This window comes from Denticeps clupeoides, chromosome 17 (assembly GCF_900700375.1).
Source record: "Denticeps clupeoides chromosome 17, fDenClu1.1, whole genome shotgun sequence".
NCBI classification, from domain to species: domain Eukaryota; kingdom Metazoa; phylum Chordata; class Actinopteri; order Clupeiformes; family Denticipitidae; genus Denticeps; species Denticeps clupeoides.
The window spans coordinates 10,887,556-10,903,375 of record NC_041723.1 but is presented as its reverse complement, the minus strand read 5'-3'; the positions used below and the strand labels follow the sequence as shown (position 1 = coordinate 10,903,375).

At 42.4% G+C, this 15,820-nt stretch overlaps 1 protein-coding gene and 1 long non-coding RNA gene across 2 annotated transcripts; both read right to left on the bottom strand.

Moving 5' to 3' along the window:
• Positions 1-8,169: 8,169 nt before the first annotated feature.
• On the bottom strand, positions 8,170-13,629 carry LOC114766644 (E3 ubiquitin-protein ligase AMFR-like). The gene is made up of 13 exons (XM_028957657.1): positions 13,002-13,629; positions 12,832-12,924; positions 12,587-12,751; positions 12,348-12,500; positions 12,171-12,211; positions 11,935-12,067; positions 11,552-11,685; positions 11,343-11,453; positions 10,949-11,139; positions 10,653-10,756; positions 10,037-10,171; positions 9,641-9,831; positions 8,170-8,808 (listed from the first exon to the last, which is right to left on the bottom strand). Exons 1-13 carry the CDS (start codon positions 13,203-13,205, stop codon positions 8,625-8,627), a joined length of 1,839 nt encoding a protein of 612 aa, XP_028813490.1. The 5' UTR covers positions 13,206-13,629; the 3' UTR covers positions 8,170-8,624.
• A 568-nt stretch (positions 13,630-14,197) lies between these two features.
• LOC114766651 (uncharacterized) lies at positions 14,198-15,817 on the bottom strand. Its single transcript, XR_003742839.1, has 2 exons — positions 15,588-15,817; positions 14,198-14,512 (listed from the first exon to the last, which is right to left on the bottom strand). It is a non-coding gene; the product is annotated as an uncharacterized LOC114766651 (long non-coding RNA).
• Positions 15,818-15,820: the final 3 nt, after the last annotated feature.

Sequence of the window (15,820 nt, the reverse complement as noted above, 5' to 3'; positions counted from 1 at the left end):
TTGCCTGTTCATTATAATGTGAAGGAATTAGAACTTGACCTAACACGTCCTAGCATGACGAAAAAAATGTAATTGTATTAGGATACTTACCATGAAAATTATGGAACGAACACACAAACACCAGTTTTGACTGGACAAGCATAAAATCTTTTTCCTGAGCTTTGGGTGCAGTCTTTATTAGATGTAAATCCGAACGCCCTTTTGTCATGTGGGGTCGTCAAAGACCGCGGCAATCTGTTTGCTGCCCGGCCTCCGTCTGGCTGGGTGACATTTCCCCCCTGCACTTTTGTCCCGATGTTCTCCGAGGACCAAGCTCCCATAGTCCCGCTTTGGGCGTTTATTAAGTATGCACCTTTCAAACACACCCAGCTAATCTCATCAGAGAGTGGGAACTTGTGCATATGTAAATCTACATCTGGTACCCCTCAGCTGAGAGAATGTGCTGGATTACAAACTGAGCCGTCTCCCTTTTCACTGCCAACCATCAGCCCGAGATCGCGGCCCTCTACTGCATGTGTGTACGCAGCGTTCAGCCGCCCGTACATCCTGTCCAAATTACCAAATTACACCGAAGCATAACCCGCGGCAGCTCTGCAGGAGCATTTTCATGGAGCATTAACGGTGACGCTCGAAATGACGATCCTATGTCTGTGATTGATAAGGGACAAGGAGGCATCTTCTGCCTCGCCGGAATTCCATGGCACCCTTGAAATAGTTCAAACAACTACAGCACATTCATGGTTTTGAGTGAAAATAGTCGAATAGTAACGCTCTTTGTGAATTTGCAAACAAGTGGTATCTGAAAAGCAAAGTTTTACTTCCTTCGAGCTCAGGTTCTAAGATGAACTATATCAGTTAGGTGGGTCTGGGTAGTCAGGTCCTACTGATGATCTTTAAGGTCTCACATTGTCTCAAACAGAATGATTTCCCATGGATTTTATTGTTAGTGTGTGATGAATTTCTCTTTCTGGTCCTCTTGATCAATTAACTCCTTTATTCCCACTTTGAGAGAGGAATTGTTGTGAGACAAAAATCTGTCGTGAAGAGCCCTCATTTTTCTTTATTTGTCTCTATTTTTGCTTGACGTCCGGAGCACAATGCTCTTCTTTTCTTTTGCACAACATTACTCTTCTCTGACAAAATGCTTTCAGCATCATGCAGAATGTAAGAGAAGAGGCCAAGCCCACATCCTCATCCAGTCTTTCTAGGACATGATCGCTTTTGTTTTCGCTGCACCAGATTCCTTCAAACCTTTACGTTTCTGCCCCATTTAGTGTTTTGTGTTATGAATATGCAACTCAAAAATGGATATTGTATAATTCATGGTCTACATACACCCTCCAGGACATTACATGCACACCGTTTTTTTCTGTGTGTACTGTACATTACTCAATGGCAGATGTATAATTCTGTAAATTGTTATGCTGAATATTGCATTGTTTCTCAGACACCCATGGAATAAGGATCCCATAAAATAGAATATAATACAGAACTCAGTATAAATCTTGCAGGAAAACGGACCAACAGTTAACCGGTCAGATTTTAGGTGGTAAATGAGTAAAATGTGAATATTCACTCAAATTCTTTCACGCTCAGTTATTTTACCCACTCAACTAATTACAAAGCCAGCATCTGATTGCAGCAGCATCCAAGGGGGATTAGCCCTAGCAAAGGCATTAGACCTCATTACCAGCTCGAGTGCAGAATTATTACATCTTGTAATTGGATGGAGAGATTTATATACAGATCAGCCCGTTTCTGTAAGATTTTAATTACAACTTTGGTTGGTCAGGCATTTATCAGGCAACACCGGAGGCAGCACAGGAAGTAAGACAAGGAGAGTTTCATTAACCTCTGACCGTGACCAAGGGAAGCAATACTACCTCCGTATCTGGTAATATTTTAATAAGAGTTTTGTACTTTTAATAAAGTTTTGTATGTTCTGACTTGTACTTTTTCATGACTGTTATCAGAATCAGAATCACATTTATTGGCCAAGTAAGTGAGCGAACACATACAAGGATTTAGATTCCGGCTGGTCTTAGTCTGCAGGCTTCAGTATCATCTGCCTTCAGGTCAAAACGTCCGAGTCTGAGGTTTGAGGGACCTGTGAGGATTTTCCCTGCCATTTTCCTGGTTCTTGAGAGTGTTCTCCGGTTGTCCTCAGTTGAACCTCTCTTTATAGGTACTGAGAACACCCATTCATTTCCTTTTGGTATCAATAAAGGATCATCTATTGATCTATCTTATGTCATTTAAAAGAACACAAGCTGCCAATAGGCGTCAATTTGATTACGCTATCTAAATATTAAAGTTTAGTTAGGGAAAAAAATTATTCTCCCCCGCAAAAAATGGGACCTGTGTTAATATTAAATGAGTTCAATTTAATAATAAACAGGACATTTTTCAAAGCAAGTGAATCACGTCACAAATCAGTAAAATGCTAGACTTGGTGATAAATTGTGCCATTGCCTCCAAGAGACGCAGAAAAGAGAGATCAAATCCTCTTGAAGTGACACACGAGCATCAATACGAGTCACAAAGCTTCAAGGATGACAGTAAAAAGCTCTATTGATTTCTATCAGCGTAAGAGCACTCAAGGGAGCCATTTCGGCTGACTAGTGTAGCTCAAAGATCTTTAACCGCTATGACAGATACTTTTCACGCCACATAAATGTGATTTTTTTTTCCGAACCTCCCCTCAGCTGGGGCAGACAGGAGCAGAGATTAAATGGAAGGAGCAGAAAGAATTATAGTTTTTCTACTGAAAAGAGTGGAAGGAATTGTGTGAAGTATGTAACTCCACCAAATTGTCAATGCTCTGCAAATCAAGATGAAAAATGTTAACATAACAAACACACAACTCGAGGACATATCTTTGGGGGGAAAATGGTCTGTGCTTCTTCTGTCATTTTAACAAGCAGATAAAGCAAGCAACAACTTCAAGTGCAATTTACTCAATACATGGCCAGGGGAAACTGGAAAGACTATTGATTAAGTAATTAAATTCCTTTAATGACCTTCTTTTTTATTGACCTTTATGGACCTTCAGGGAGAATGGATAAAACTATTATTTGTACAACATATGCAGATGAATAGGGAGGGGGAGCCTAATACTGCATAAATGCATTCAAATTTGTCCTTGATCGGATTACATTTGCATATTATCTTGAATGCATCATATTATTGGTGGAAACAGCTTAAGACAAATCATTAAAATACAATAAATGTGAATCTGGCATAAGAATTACGTCCTCCGTGGATATCTTTTAGTAACTAATTCATTTATATGCAGTAAGATGTATTCATCATATCATAAATATTGCCATCATCAATACTCAGTTATAATGAACTATTTTTATTTGATGAGCACCTCACAGTGATTATGTATTTTTTTTACCAGGCCAAGTGGCATCACTGTCTTGGCTATAGGATGGCATAAGATTATAACACCCATAACCAGAGCTCTCCATCAGGAGACTCAGAGTACAAAAGCATGTCAATGCAGTTTACACAGCTGTGTCTGTCAGTGCAGTGGATCTAAACGCTACAGGGGAAGAAAGAAACACAAAAAAAAGAGCATCCAGGGAAAATAGTATGATCATTCTTTTCATTTCTGTTATTTATTTTCAATTGATTTGGTAATGACACACAGAGACTCAATCAATCCAATTAAGGCAGAAAGCAGATTATTATTTTCATGCGCCGTGCCACCCCTCTACACTTCAGGAAAATCGGATCCATTTCTCGACATTTCCAGACCCTTACATTAAAACTGACAGTCCTGGAATGCAGAGGTGAGGAACACAAAGACAGGAAGCGCATCCAGTGTATAAAGCAAGACAGGAAAAGAATAAATCCGCTTGTTCATTTACAGCATCTGACTGCAGATATCCTGCTAGGGCTCCTCTCCTCTCTGCTGGCAGCTACCAGTGTCAATAACCTCCCCCCCCCTCCTCCTCCGCCTCCCCCCACTCCCCCACTAAAAATCATCATGAAGCCTTTCAAAACTGTTTATGCAGATAGCCATCCAGCCGAGCTGTTTGGATTGGCTCCGTTTCTCTCCTAAGTACCCTCAGCAGCCACCAGCTGGTCCCCTCTGCTCTGGAGGGGAAGTAAGCGGGAGGAGAGAACACACACCGTATCCCCTCCGCGCCGGGCCGGGCCAATCTCTCTCAATCTCAGCCACCCGCTTCATCTCATATTGGCATTTCCATTATGGCACTCAGAAAACGGGGATAACAGAACCATATTTATAATATGAAAGAAGAAATAGAGGGGGGGGGTCGGGGTGCGGCAATGGATCAATACAGCCTTATTCTAAAAATATACTTTCCATTTTAAGTGGATTATAAAACGAGGGTCATCTTGCCTTTTTTACTTACCCTTTATCAAGTGAATCACTTGAGCTGGCATCTGACGTTTGTACCCTGTAATCCAGGTCGCAGGCTAGTTTATTCTGCAAATGAATGGGAGTATGGTGCCCTCTACAGGCAGCTACACGGACAGGACATTCCACATTTAATGCGAAGTCAATAATTATTTTATCTCTATTTTCCTTCGCACTTTAATAAAAGTGGCAACACTGGTACTTTTTAATGCATAATATCTTCACAAAACGAAAATTGTGTCAAGCAATCAATTTACATGCACATTAAAATAACAGCTCATCTGAGACCACAGTGCTTAGTGATCAACATGAGATCAACATTTAGTTTCATAAAACATGACACACACACATATATATATATATGTGTGTGTCATGTTTTATGACACACTCTGTTCTAGTTATATATATATATGAAAAAACAAGTCCACTGAATCTAAAATGGTTTCAAGGGCAATTACCATTTCACCATAATCAAGCTGTCAGGCGTGACTCGTATGACTGCAAATGGGACATTTTTTATCTCCTTGAATTTCAATGAATTTGGTACTGATGCACAAAAGGTTATCACCAAGGGAGCACATTTTCCAAAGACCTTCTTAAACATGCAGAGGAGATGGGCATGGATATTTAATTTAGCCAGTCAAGCATACCACACCTCAAAAAAATACTTTCCAACATTTCTCTATTGAATTTATGAAAACCATATTGTAAATATCCTGACAGTTTATATTTATTCCTTTCTGTATGCCTAAATAAGCATGTAAAGATTAAATAAGAAGCTTTTTCTAATTAAGGTATGACAAAACACATTTAATGACATTATTCTTGGAAGAGCCCTCAATATTAATTGTATGGCAAACACTGACAGTCAATGGCCCAGTCATCTAGTTTGCAAAATTATTCATCACTGAATCCCAAGGGAATATTTTTTCATTTTTAGGCCCATTCAGATTTCAGTGCTGTACTGTTACAAAGCCTCTATTGTTGCTATTGAGGTCGCTGTGGAGGAACGAGGCAAGACCATCCACAGAACAGCCACCATCACAGCTAGGCTGGAGTGAAACGTCTTATTAAGTAGAATTTTTTTTTTATTGCGGCCGTCATTCGTTGTTCCTCAGCTATAGTGGCATGCGTGGCGCCGGACCAGGAGTGCAGTTACAGACTTTTTTTTATGTTCTGCCATGTATTCTTGTTTATGAAACAACATTTCAGATTAAATTAGGGATTAAATATCATTAGTTTGCTAGACACGTTAGTTTAAAAAACACCTTTAACAGGTTAACTGTGTAACTTGGTTAAAACTTAATAATTAAAAGTAAATAAAATAGGATATTTGATATTGATATTCTCTCATGAACAATATATTACATCAGAACACAGAGAAGTAATTCCATACTTAAATTTACGTTTATGGCAATTCTGTTGTTCTAGTATCATCACGTAGAGATAGAATAATCTGCACCATCTGGTTCACATCAAAGGCAAAACAATACTTACAAACACCGTAGTTCTATAGATGGACGGGCTTTGTTTTCAAGATCATTTTTTTTTGGTGGGACGTTTAATACATCCAGGCATATCCTTGAACTGTGTGTGTACCACACCTTCAAACAGTTAGACCTCCACCACGGTCCAGACCAGAGAGCTGTCTAAGGACACCAGGGACATGATTGTACACCTGGGACGAGACAATCTACAATAGGCAAGCATCTTGGAGAGAAGAGCTCAATTACTAGAAAATGTAATCACTGATGATCTCCCTTGACCTGGGGCTCCATACAAGATCTCACCTTGGGGGGTAAAGAAGATCTTGAGAACGGTGAGACAATAGCCCAGAACTACACGGAAGATACTGGTTAATAACGTGAAGATTGCTGGGACCACAGTAACAAAAGTTACTATTAGTAACACACTATGTTGTCATGGATTAAAATCATCTAAAGTTGATCCAGAGGAGGATTGGGAGAATGAGACCAAAATCCAACGTGTTTGGAGGGGGAGTTGTATCCCAAGAACATACCCACTGTGAAGCATGGGGGTAGAAACATTATTCTTTATGGCTAATTTTCTGCAGACGGGAAAGGACATCTGATCTGTATTAAGGAAAGGATGAATGGCCATGTATCGTGAGATTTTGGGCAAAAGTTCCCATCCGTCAGCACTGAAGATGAATCATGGTTGGACCTTCTATCTTAACAATGATCCCAAACCTCATTGCCAAGCAAGGTTAAATTACAAAGTATTTCCTTTAAATACTTTAAACAAATACTATTATACAAATCAATTGGGATTTCCCGGATTTGTTTTTATAGTCGGTCTCTCGCAGTATACCTATTTGCGACTTTTGGATAAGTATGTTCATGATCCACTACAGGTCCCTGCAATAACCAGTCCACAGTAACAAGCAAATTTGCTGTTAAAAGCTTTAGTAGATCTGGCTTTATTTCAGTATTTTTGTACAGGGGGTGATTCACATGTTAATTGCAGTGTTTATTACAAAATTAATTACACAAGTCAAAGTATTCTTTATTTAAGGTAGAATTTAGGCACAAATGAAAGCATCCTGTGTACAAAAGCATTCATACAGTTAACTCTGTTTTAGGATTAATTTAAATGTCGTCACAGGTCAGGTAAAGTGTGAAAAATAACATGAAACAATACATTTAGAAAATACTGTTTCGAGGTGCAGTGGTGCAACCCAAAAAAAAAAAAAAAAAAACACACAAAACGGCTGTTTGCAACTCCTTCAAGCGACTGCAACGCTGTCTTTGGAAACACTTGAAAAGACAACTGACATATCAAAAAGGTCAAACAGTCCAGAATCCAGAAATCTCATGTGTAGAAAGAGACTACAGGACCGAAAGGGACATTTGTGGGCAGCTCATTAAAAAAAAAAAAAAAACTTCACAGTGTGAGACAGAAGCAGGGCAAACATAAATTATTGTTTAAGATACTAAATAACATATTCAGCCTCTTTCCCTAAAATATTTGCACTCTCAATGTGGTCAATCAAGTATAACCGATCAAATAACAATGACAATTAAAACATGATTCAATCTTACTATAATTACTTGGTATTACCAAAATGGCAATACTTAATTACAATGGGTCAGGATCATCCAATGGCAGCTTTGAAGTCAGCTTGACGTGGCAGCATAGGAACCAGCTCATTGCACAAGTTACACAAGTTTTAAATGAAAGCTCAACACAAGTGAGATGAATAGCTGGAAATCAAGGCAATGAAGGACGAATTCCTGCAGCAGCAAATACTGCAGCTGAATTCAAAACTTAACAAAACATTTGAGCTATGCAGGCTAAACGCCACTGCAGTGCATGCATTACCACCGAAACTCAAGAAGCAATACAACCACATGGCTAAAAGAGATAAATAGTTTAGAAAGCTGAGGACTTGGAAAGATTAAAGACTGCATCTGCCAGACCTTTTTTGAAAATGTCTCAGACGGATGGACTCTGGGTAGCAGAAGTCCCAGCTATACTACAAATGTCACCAGTCCTGATAATAGCCTGTTTGCAACTATAAGGAGGGGGGGGATAAATAAATAAAAATGGATTCGGTCCTGTTAAGTACACTGCATGAGTTGTTCATCTCTTACCTCATTCATTCTGAAACGCCTTTCATTCATTCGGACTCAAAACCTTTGCAATATAAAAGTGGTTGACACTCGACCCGAGTTCAACTGAGCACTGCACGCAACGTCGAAGAGAGAGAAAAAAAAAAAAAAAAAAAAAAAAAAAAAAAAAAAAAAAAAGAACTGGCACTCTTCATCACAGTTAAACGTTCCTCCAGAAAGCCAAAACCATCGCTTTCCCCAGTCAGGATTGGCAGATGCGAAGAATAACAAAGTGTATACTGCAGATCAAGCTGCGGTGAAATACAGCAGGTGTCTAGTTTAATGTCACTGGATTTTAAGAGACAGATAAAAGTGACATGCATAGATTTTTTTTTATTTATTTTTTTGACCAGCCCTCAGCCTAGGAGCCCCTGCTGCTTCATCTCTGATCAGTGCTTTGTAGTGCCTACATAAGACCGTGTCAGATGCATTCAGAAGCCTTATCTAGCTCTGGTTAATGATTCAGCGTTGTAGTCACAGCTGTGGCGGAAGTCATGCTCTTTTTCTTGTTTCCTGCTGGCTGTGACCGATAAAGCAGAAAGTGTTTGCAGTTCTTCGATTGGACGAGGAGGGGTGGTGATAAAGACGGGCCTGAAGTGTTCTCAGAGGGAAGTGTCTGGCTGCCTCTGCATGCGCCGCTCTGCCGCAGCGGCTAGCATCCTGCGCCGCAGCACCACAGTGTCCGAGCCCGAGTAGTGATCCTCCAGAGGTGGTAGACACTCATCTTCCTCCAGAGCTGCTGCAGAGGAAGAAGCAGATTGCTCCTCACCCTTACTCAGAAAGCGCCTAGAGGAAAAACAGAAGGAAGTCAGCATCCAATGGATGTGGTGTTGACACATTTACAATTACAGCACTTGGCAGACGCCCTGATCCAGAGCGACTTACAACATGCTTTCACGTTACCATCAATGAAGTAATCAGTTCTGGTTCACTAGGACCCCCAACTATGAATACATCAATTTATTCACTCTGTTCTAGTTTTTCTTGCATAAGTCAAACGTTTAATGCTTAAATTCTTGGTCTTAATCAGTACTGTATAGCAAATGTTTAAACACTTCACACTTGGATTAAAGCAAAAAAAATATATGTATATATATATATTTTTAAAAATGCTTGTGTTGCGGGCTCAAAAACTGGCCGTGGTTCACACACTTTGATGCTTGTTTCTATCAAACGCACATTAATGTGTCACAATTGAAGGTCAAAGTTGAACAATTAGTCCCATTTTTTCAGTGTCCTCAAGGGGGCGGCGGCGGCCTAGCGGTTAAGGAAGCGGCCCTGTAATTAGAAGGTTGCCGATTTAAATCCTGATCTGCCAAGGTGCCAAAGCACTGTCCACACACACAGCTCCCTGGGCGCCTGTCATGGCTGCCCACTGCTCACCAAGGGTGATGGTTAAAAGCAGAGGACACATTTTGTTGTGTCACCGTGTGCAGTGCTGCAGTGTCTCACAATGACAATCACTTCACTTTCAAAGTAATTCTGATTTTGTAACTTATTCTATTTTCTCCAGATAAGAGATCCCTCCTTACTAAACAGGCTTTAAATTCTTTAAAAGCACCAAACAAGCACAATGATATTAAATGGTGTGGAAAGATGGGAATGTGGTAAATCCGACCTCCGAGCACGCAGGAGAAGCTCTTCCTTCCTCTGCATCAGCATTCTTTCTCTCTCGTCTGCCGACTTAGAAAACCGACTTCCCCGAACTTCAAAGTCCTCCGGCTCTACAGACTCTGGTTCTGCTGCAACACCGGCGTCCCCTGGATCCTCGTGGGAAGCGTTAACTTGAATGGCAGACCTCTCAACTCCCTGGAAGCAGGAACACGCAACTTCAAAAAAAGTCTATTCGGTTCAGAGACACAGAGGGTTTTGTGATGTGGCCACAATTACAGCGCGGTGCTAGCTAATGTTTCCAAGCCCGGTGTAATTCTAGGACAGGCTGGAAATTACTTTAACCATGACGTCTCTGTTTCCGTGCTCATTTAAACCTGAGACATGTTAGGTCAGGACTAACCTGTGCAGGGAAAGGCACTTGTATACGTCCCTCCAGGATGTTGTCTGTAGTGACCTCCACTGAGCGAGTCAGCTGCAGGTCCTGCAGTACAAGATGGTATGGGACCTGGGGGAACATCTCTTGTATCTGATGAGCCTGGGGAGGGGAGGGGGGGAGGAGAGGAGAGAGAGAAGAAAAAAAAAAAAAAAAAAAAAAAAAAAAAACACCTCTTAAAACAGACTGACATGAAACCTGCAGAAGTAAAGGTTGCACTAGACTCAGACAAGGTAACAAGAATACCAGCATTACTACTACTACTACTACTACTAATAATAATAATAAACAATATGTCCAGGTGTTACTATATGAATAACCAAAGGTTGTGAGTTCAAATCCCGAACGGTCAAGGTGCCTCTTGAGGTGCCCTTGAGCAAAGTACAGTCCCCCAGACTGTACCTTTCATGGCAACCCACTGCTCACAAAGAGTAGAGAGTTAAATGCATGTGGTGTGCAACGTATGCTATGCTGTGTATCACCATTACAAAACAAAATGTAAAATTTAAGTAATAAAAATGACTTTCATATCAAAAAATGTCCAATACAATCAGTTTATATATAAAGTCCCATTGACTCTCACCATGGCATTGAGCTGGGAGTTGTTGGCCTGCGCAATGCCAAGGATGTTGGTGGTGTGCATAACCTCCACAGAGAAACTGGGCAGCCAGCTGGCAATGCGAGAGCCTGGGGAGGGGAAGACATCATTTAGGGAAGAGTCTTGTGTTTTCCTTGAACATAAATATTTGCTTGAATTTTAGCTTGCTTCCTTACTTTTTAACTAGCCTTATTCCTCTCGTTTATTTTATTGTCTAAGGAGAAGAGTATCGGAAGAGCTGTTTATATATATATAATTTTTTTTTAAAAAAGCTCTCTTACCATCAAAATGGAAGAAGTGGTTGTGCTGATTGAGATGAGGCCGAGCCTCTGCTCCAGGACCAGCGGCCATGTCGTCAGCCAGAGGCTCCTGATCTCTCTCCCCCCTCTCGTTCCCACCATCGTTAATGTTAAGGGACATACGGCACGTTGGACAGGAAGTGTCCTGTTCTAGCCAAGAGCGCAGACAAGAACTACACACATGATCGCAAGCAGACACACAAAAAAAGAACGGAGTCATGGAAGGACAGAAATAAAGGAGTGTAAACACAAAAAAAAAAAAAAGTACAAAGAATTAACTTTCTCTGCCTATAAATAAATTATAACAACTGTTTAAAACACAGACATGCAACAGTAAATGGCATCAGTGTGCATCTACTAAGAGTTTAGTCCTCACTTGTGGAAAAGATGTCCACAGGGCAGTTTGCGTGCTGAGGTCATAGAGTCCCAGCAGATAGCGCAGTCGTCATTATTGGCCACCAGCTCATCTGGGGTGGCAACTGCAAACCTGAAAGGCCGAAGCAAGACAGAGTTTGATGCAATTTAATTGGACCTGCATGTGGTGTGATGTGACTTTTTTTTTTTTTTTTTTTTGTACGTCCTCACCTGGCCTCCATGTTATCAATGACACGAAGGTAGTTCTTGTGGCGCCGTAACCGCCGCTGAACTTCATGGAAGAGATATCGCAGCTGCATGAAGATCACCAGGCTGGCCATGGACAACCAGATGTTCCCATACAACTGACAAAGGAAAAGATGGAATAACACCAACAAAACTGGAGCAAACGCTGCGGCTTTCTGAAATATGTGAAGATAACTGACAACCATGGCACCTGTGGTGTTTGTCTACACATTCCTATACAAGCCTGGACATGAACATTTTTGAAGAGCACAAACTACTCCCATGCTACTGGGTTATCCCGCACAGGCATTAAAAAAAAAACGAGACTATACGTTTCATCATGACTGCACACTGCTCATCACACTCACCAGCATGTGGATGTGATGCATTAGGTCAAAGCAGAGGAGACCCAACTCCATGAGAAAGTCTGTGTAGTAGACGTAGGTGCCTTTACCCTCCCAGGTGCCCTCGTGGTTCAGATCCCACAGGTGGATTGAATACCTGTAAAAGGAGAAAGCAGAACTTTAAATTTGCCTTTTCACAAGAGCATTTCCAAATGCTGCAATAGTGCATTAAATCAAGACACTACAAAAAAAATGCCTACCTTATAATAACATGGCCAGTGCGAACGGTAACCAACAAACACTGGAAACCAGAAAAGCAAAGAGTTTTAAAGTGATGATCATGCCATGACTATTAATTGAACACTTAAATCCTAGTGAGCTGACCATTTCGACAGGCGTGTCATTATTAGAGTCGACGCTCCTAAGGAAATATTTACCTCGGCAGCCATAAAGGCCACAGTGTGCATGCTGTGCACATGGCCCACCAGAGCACACAGCACCGCCAAAAGAACGCAGCACATCAGCATGGACGCCAGCAGAGCCAGCACACGGACGTGGCTGCTCAACGGCGTGGTGGGGGAGAAGGAGAGCTGAGGGCAACATACGGAGGAAGTTCTCACACGTGCCGGCAGCCGATGTCATTTTTCATGCTTCAAAAAGCAAAAAAAAAACGTACATATTCGAACCGATCTTTGCAGAGTTGGACCATTAGGTGCAGGAAGATCAGTACAGCAAACCACAGGCACCACAAGACCACCTCCTCAACCATCTGCACATTCAGCACGCCGAAGATGAAGATGAACTTGTAGAATATGAAGTTCCAGAACTTGTCCTTCAGATGCTGTTAAACGAAGGGAGACGCGGGTCAAGTTACTCGGACAGCTCGAATGGGAGGAAGCCAGCACCAGAGGCGTCCTTTACCTGTTTCTCGCTGACACGGAGCGGTCCAAACACGACCCACTGGATCACCTTGGCCACCAGCATCAGCAGGCAACACGCAGTGTTCACCATGACCTGCGGAGACACGGGCGTAACGTTTACCGCGCAGGGTCGCCCCGCCGCGGACCGGGAGCGGCCGGGAACACGCGTACCCAAACGAAGAGGTTGTCGGACACCATGTGGACCAGGACGTCGGCGGGCAGGGTCCAGGCGCCCGCGGCTTTCGTGTCGTCGAGCCCGGGCTCGGTCACCGCGGTGTAGCTGCTCAACATGGTGGCCGCCAGCAGGAGCGCGCTCAGCGCGGTGTAGGTCTGCAGACTGGGCCAGGGGAACCGCTCCAGGAACAGCAGCGGCATCGTCGGGAGTAAGCGGACCAGCAGGCAACTCGGCGACTAGAACAACCAACGCGCATTCGACGTTAAACCCGCACCGACTGCGCACGGTCGCGTTTAGATGACTTCGTCGGCTCGACACCGCATTCAGCCCGGTCGCATCAGCCCAACGGCTGCGTAACACGTCGCGTTCCTGGCCGATAAAGCGCCGACATCGCCGCGTCCGCGCCCGGCCGCATGAGGCCGCTGGTCACCTGAGGCGCGCCGCCGGCAGCTAGCTCGCTACGCCGCTCCGACGGATTAAAGCTGGCCGCCCCGCCCGGGAACACGCCGAGCTTTGCCGGCCGAGAAGACGTCGACGGGGAGCTTTAATCCGCCAGCCCGCGCTCCTCGGAGCCTGGTTTCCGGTGCTCTCCGCCCCGCCGCGGCACTTCCGGCGGCCGCGTGACGCAGGCGCCTTAAAACCCTCCGGCCGGAAAGAATCGAGCAGAGACTCCAAATGTCGCCGTTTGCCAAACCACCTGCCCTTTTCGTTTAAAAATACTTAAATAAAAGAGGAACTGTAATAAACCGCTACACGGTTTGCCGCTAAATCAATGTGATGATTAGCAACCAAAAAACCGCTAATACATTTTGGAATTACTGCGAGTTCCTGTGTGCAGGCGACGCTTGGCGAAGTTCTCACGAATCAATAAAAAAAAATCGCGTCAGTGTTGTCACGTTAAAGGTGAACCGAACTCCTGTCCGCGGTTTTTGGTGCCAGTTGGTCAAGTGCCTGGTGTTAATTTGAACACACAAACTAGTGTATTTCTTTTGCATAGTTTGCCACCTGAGTGAGGAAAAACGACATTGTGTATATTCAGTATTCCACCTAAATACAAACATCCTTCTGAAGGCAGACTGAACGATTAAAATCCTAATAAATTAAACTTAGTGAATTTTCTATATATTCAGTTGATTTGGTGCACTTTGCAAAATAATCATTTGTGTGGACAAATGTGAACAACACAACGTGATTCCATTCAAGCGTTTTATTTAAAAATCCCGATGCAATAGGCACATATTACAAAATGACACATATAAGAACAATTATGGAGAGCACTGTTTGATTATATCATATAATGATTCACATTATTTTCAGAAAAACAAAGTTTGAAAGAATTATGAATGAAAGAGTTCATCTCCTGCTGAAGTGCAGGCCATGACTGTATGAGGTCATATTAAATGTGGCCAGGGGCATGTCTCAAGGTGAGGCTAGGAATGGTTCTGGGCAGAGATGGAACCACATAAATCTGGACTCTGGAACATGTCTCTGACGATGATCTCGCTCACTGCAAAGAGAACGCATAGAAGCGACAATCAAAAAACCAGGTTCTGCACATTACTAGATCACAATCCCAATACCAAGTAAACTGTGCTATTGGCGAAGGTACTTGCAACTTGCATTTTAAAACCACCTGAGGGCAGCACTGAGTACCATAATATTAATGGTATTTCTTTCTTTACTTATTTTGTCACCCAATATTATGTATGCAAAAACCAAAACATGTTCACTGTCTGCTCATTTTTGAAATTCAAATCATACCCTAGCCTCAGTATTTTATTCAAATATTAGTATTCAAAACATTCCCATGCTAAACTTAAAATTGTAACTTTGTAAGTTTTCATCTTCAAATATACTTAATTTTCAGAAGCTTTTCAAATTCTGACACCGCTGCAGAGAACGGAGCACAGATAACTGAACTTTTCGTGGTTACATTCAAAGCATCTGGAAAGGGCAAAGGTATGTTAGATAAGCGTTTCGGGTCCGCTCCTGTGGCAGCACAACAGCTGCGTAAGAGCAACTTATAAAGAACTGGGCTCCAGTAAATTTAGCCATCGTAGTAATCATACACAACTCTGCATGCCGATGCGGTCTCATCTTTCCTTGTGCGCAGCAGGACCACAAACTATTATTAACCCCCACACAGGCGATCAACAAAACAGGGTGGCAGCACTGTGGGCCTGCTGTACGAACACGAGTTTGTATGGCAGCATTTGCAGGTGAAAATGACAACAAACGGCAAAAGAAATTTTGAATTCTTTTAGTGAATCGATTGCCTTTAGTGCCTTTAGCTACACCGCAGACTTTAGAGTGTAAAGCTGTCATAATCAGAGGTTTTGAACCCCAGTCCTGGGCAGATTGAGTTTACAGGGTGGGAAATAATTTTTCTGCTTAAGATTGTCACTTAATCGTCTCTTTTTGTCAATGTATAAATGTGCTTAGAGTCTAATCAGCATCACAAATTCATATACTGATGGTCAACCATTACTGATAGTCCTGGTACTTTTTTCAATTATTCATCTGCCACATTTTCAACACCCCCTATATATGGCAAATCATTCAAAAACTCATTAAAGACTCACAGTCATCCAGAGTAAAGTGACCAGACTGGTCATTCTGGTCATCATCCTCAGGCTCCTGCTTTATGTTAAATAGTTCTCCCTCAGGATGGGGCTGGCCAATCACATCAGATGGTTTTAGATTAGGGCTTCCAGGCAAAAAATGCTGCACTCTGGGGATTTGAAAGTCCGATCTAGAATGGGATGGACTATGGCCCTTATTTGGGGATTGATGTGAAAGACAAGGAGAATGAGAT

Bases quoted from the DNA above. Each gene is read 5' to 3' on its own strand.
- LOC114766644 (XM_028957657.1), bottom strand. From the start codon at position 13,205: ATGCCGCTGCTGTTCCTGGAGCGGTTCCCCTGGCCCAGTCTGCAGACC. The intron at 12,925-13,001 runs GTACGCGTGTTC...GTGTCTCCGCAG, and splicing joins CCGACAACCTCTTCGTTTGG to GTCATGGTGAACACTGCGTG. The intron at 12,752-12,831 runs GTAAAGGACGCC...TTCGTTTAACAG, and splicing joins TCCGTGTCAGCGAGAAACAG to CATCTGAAGGACAAGTTCTG.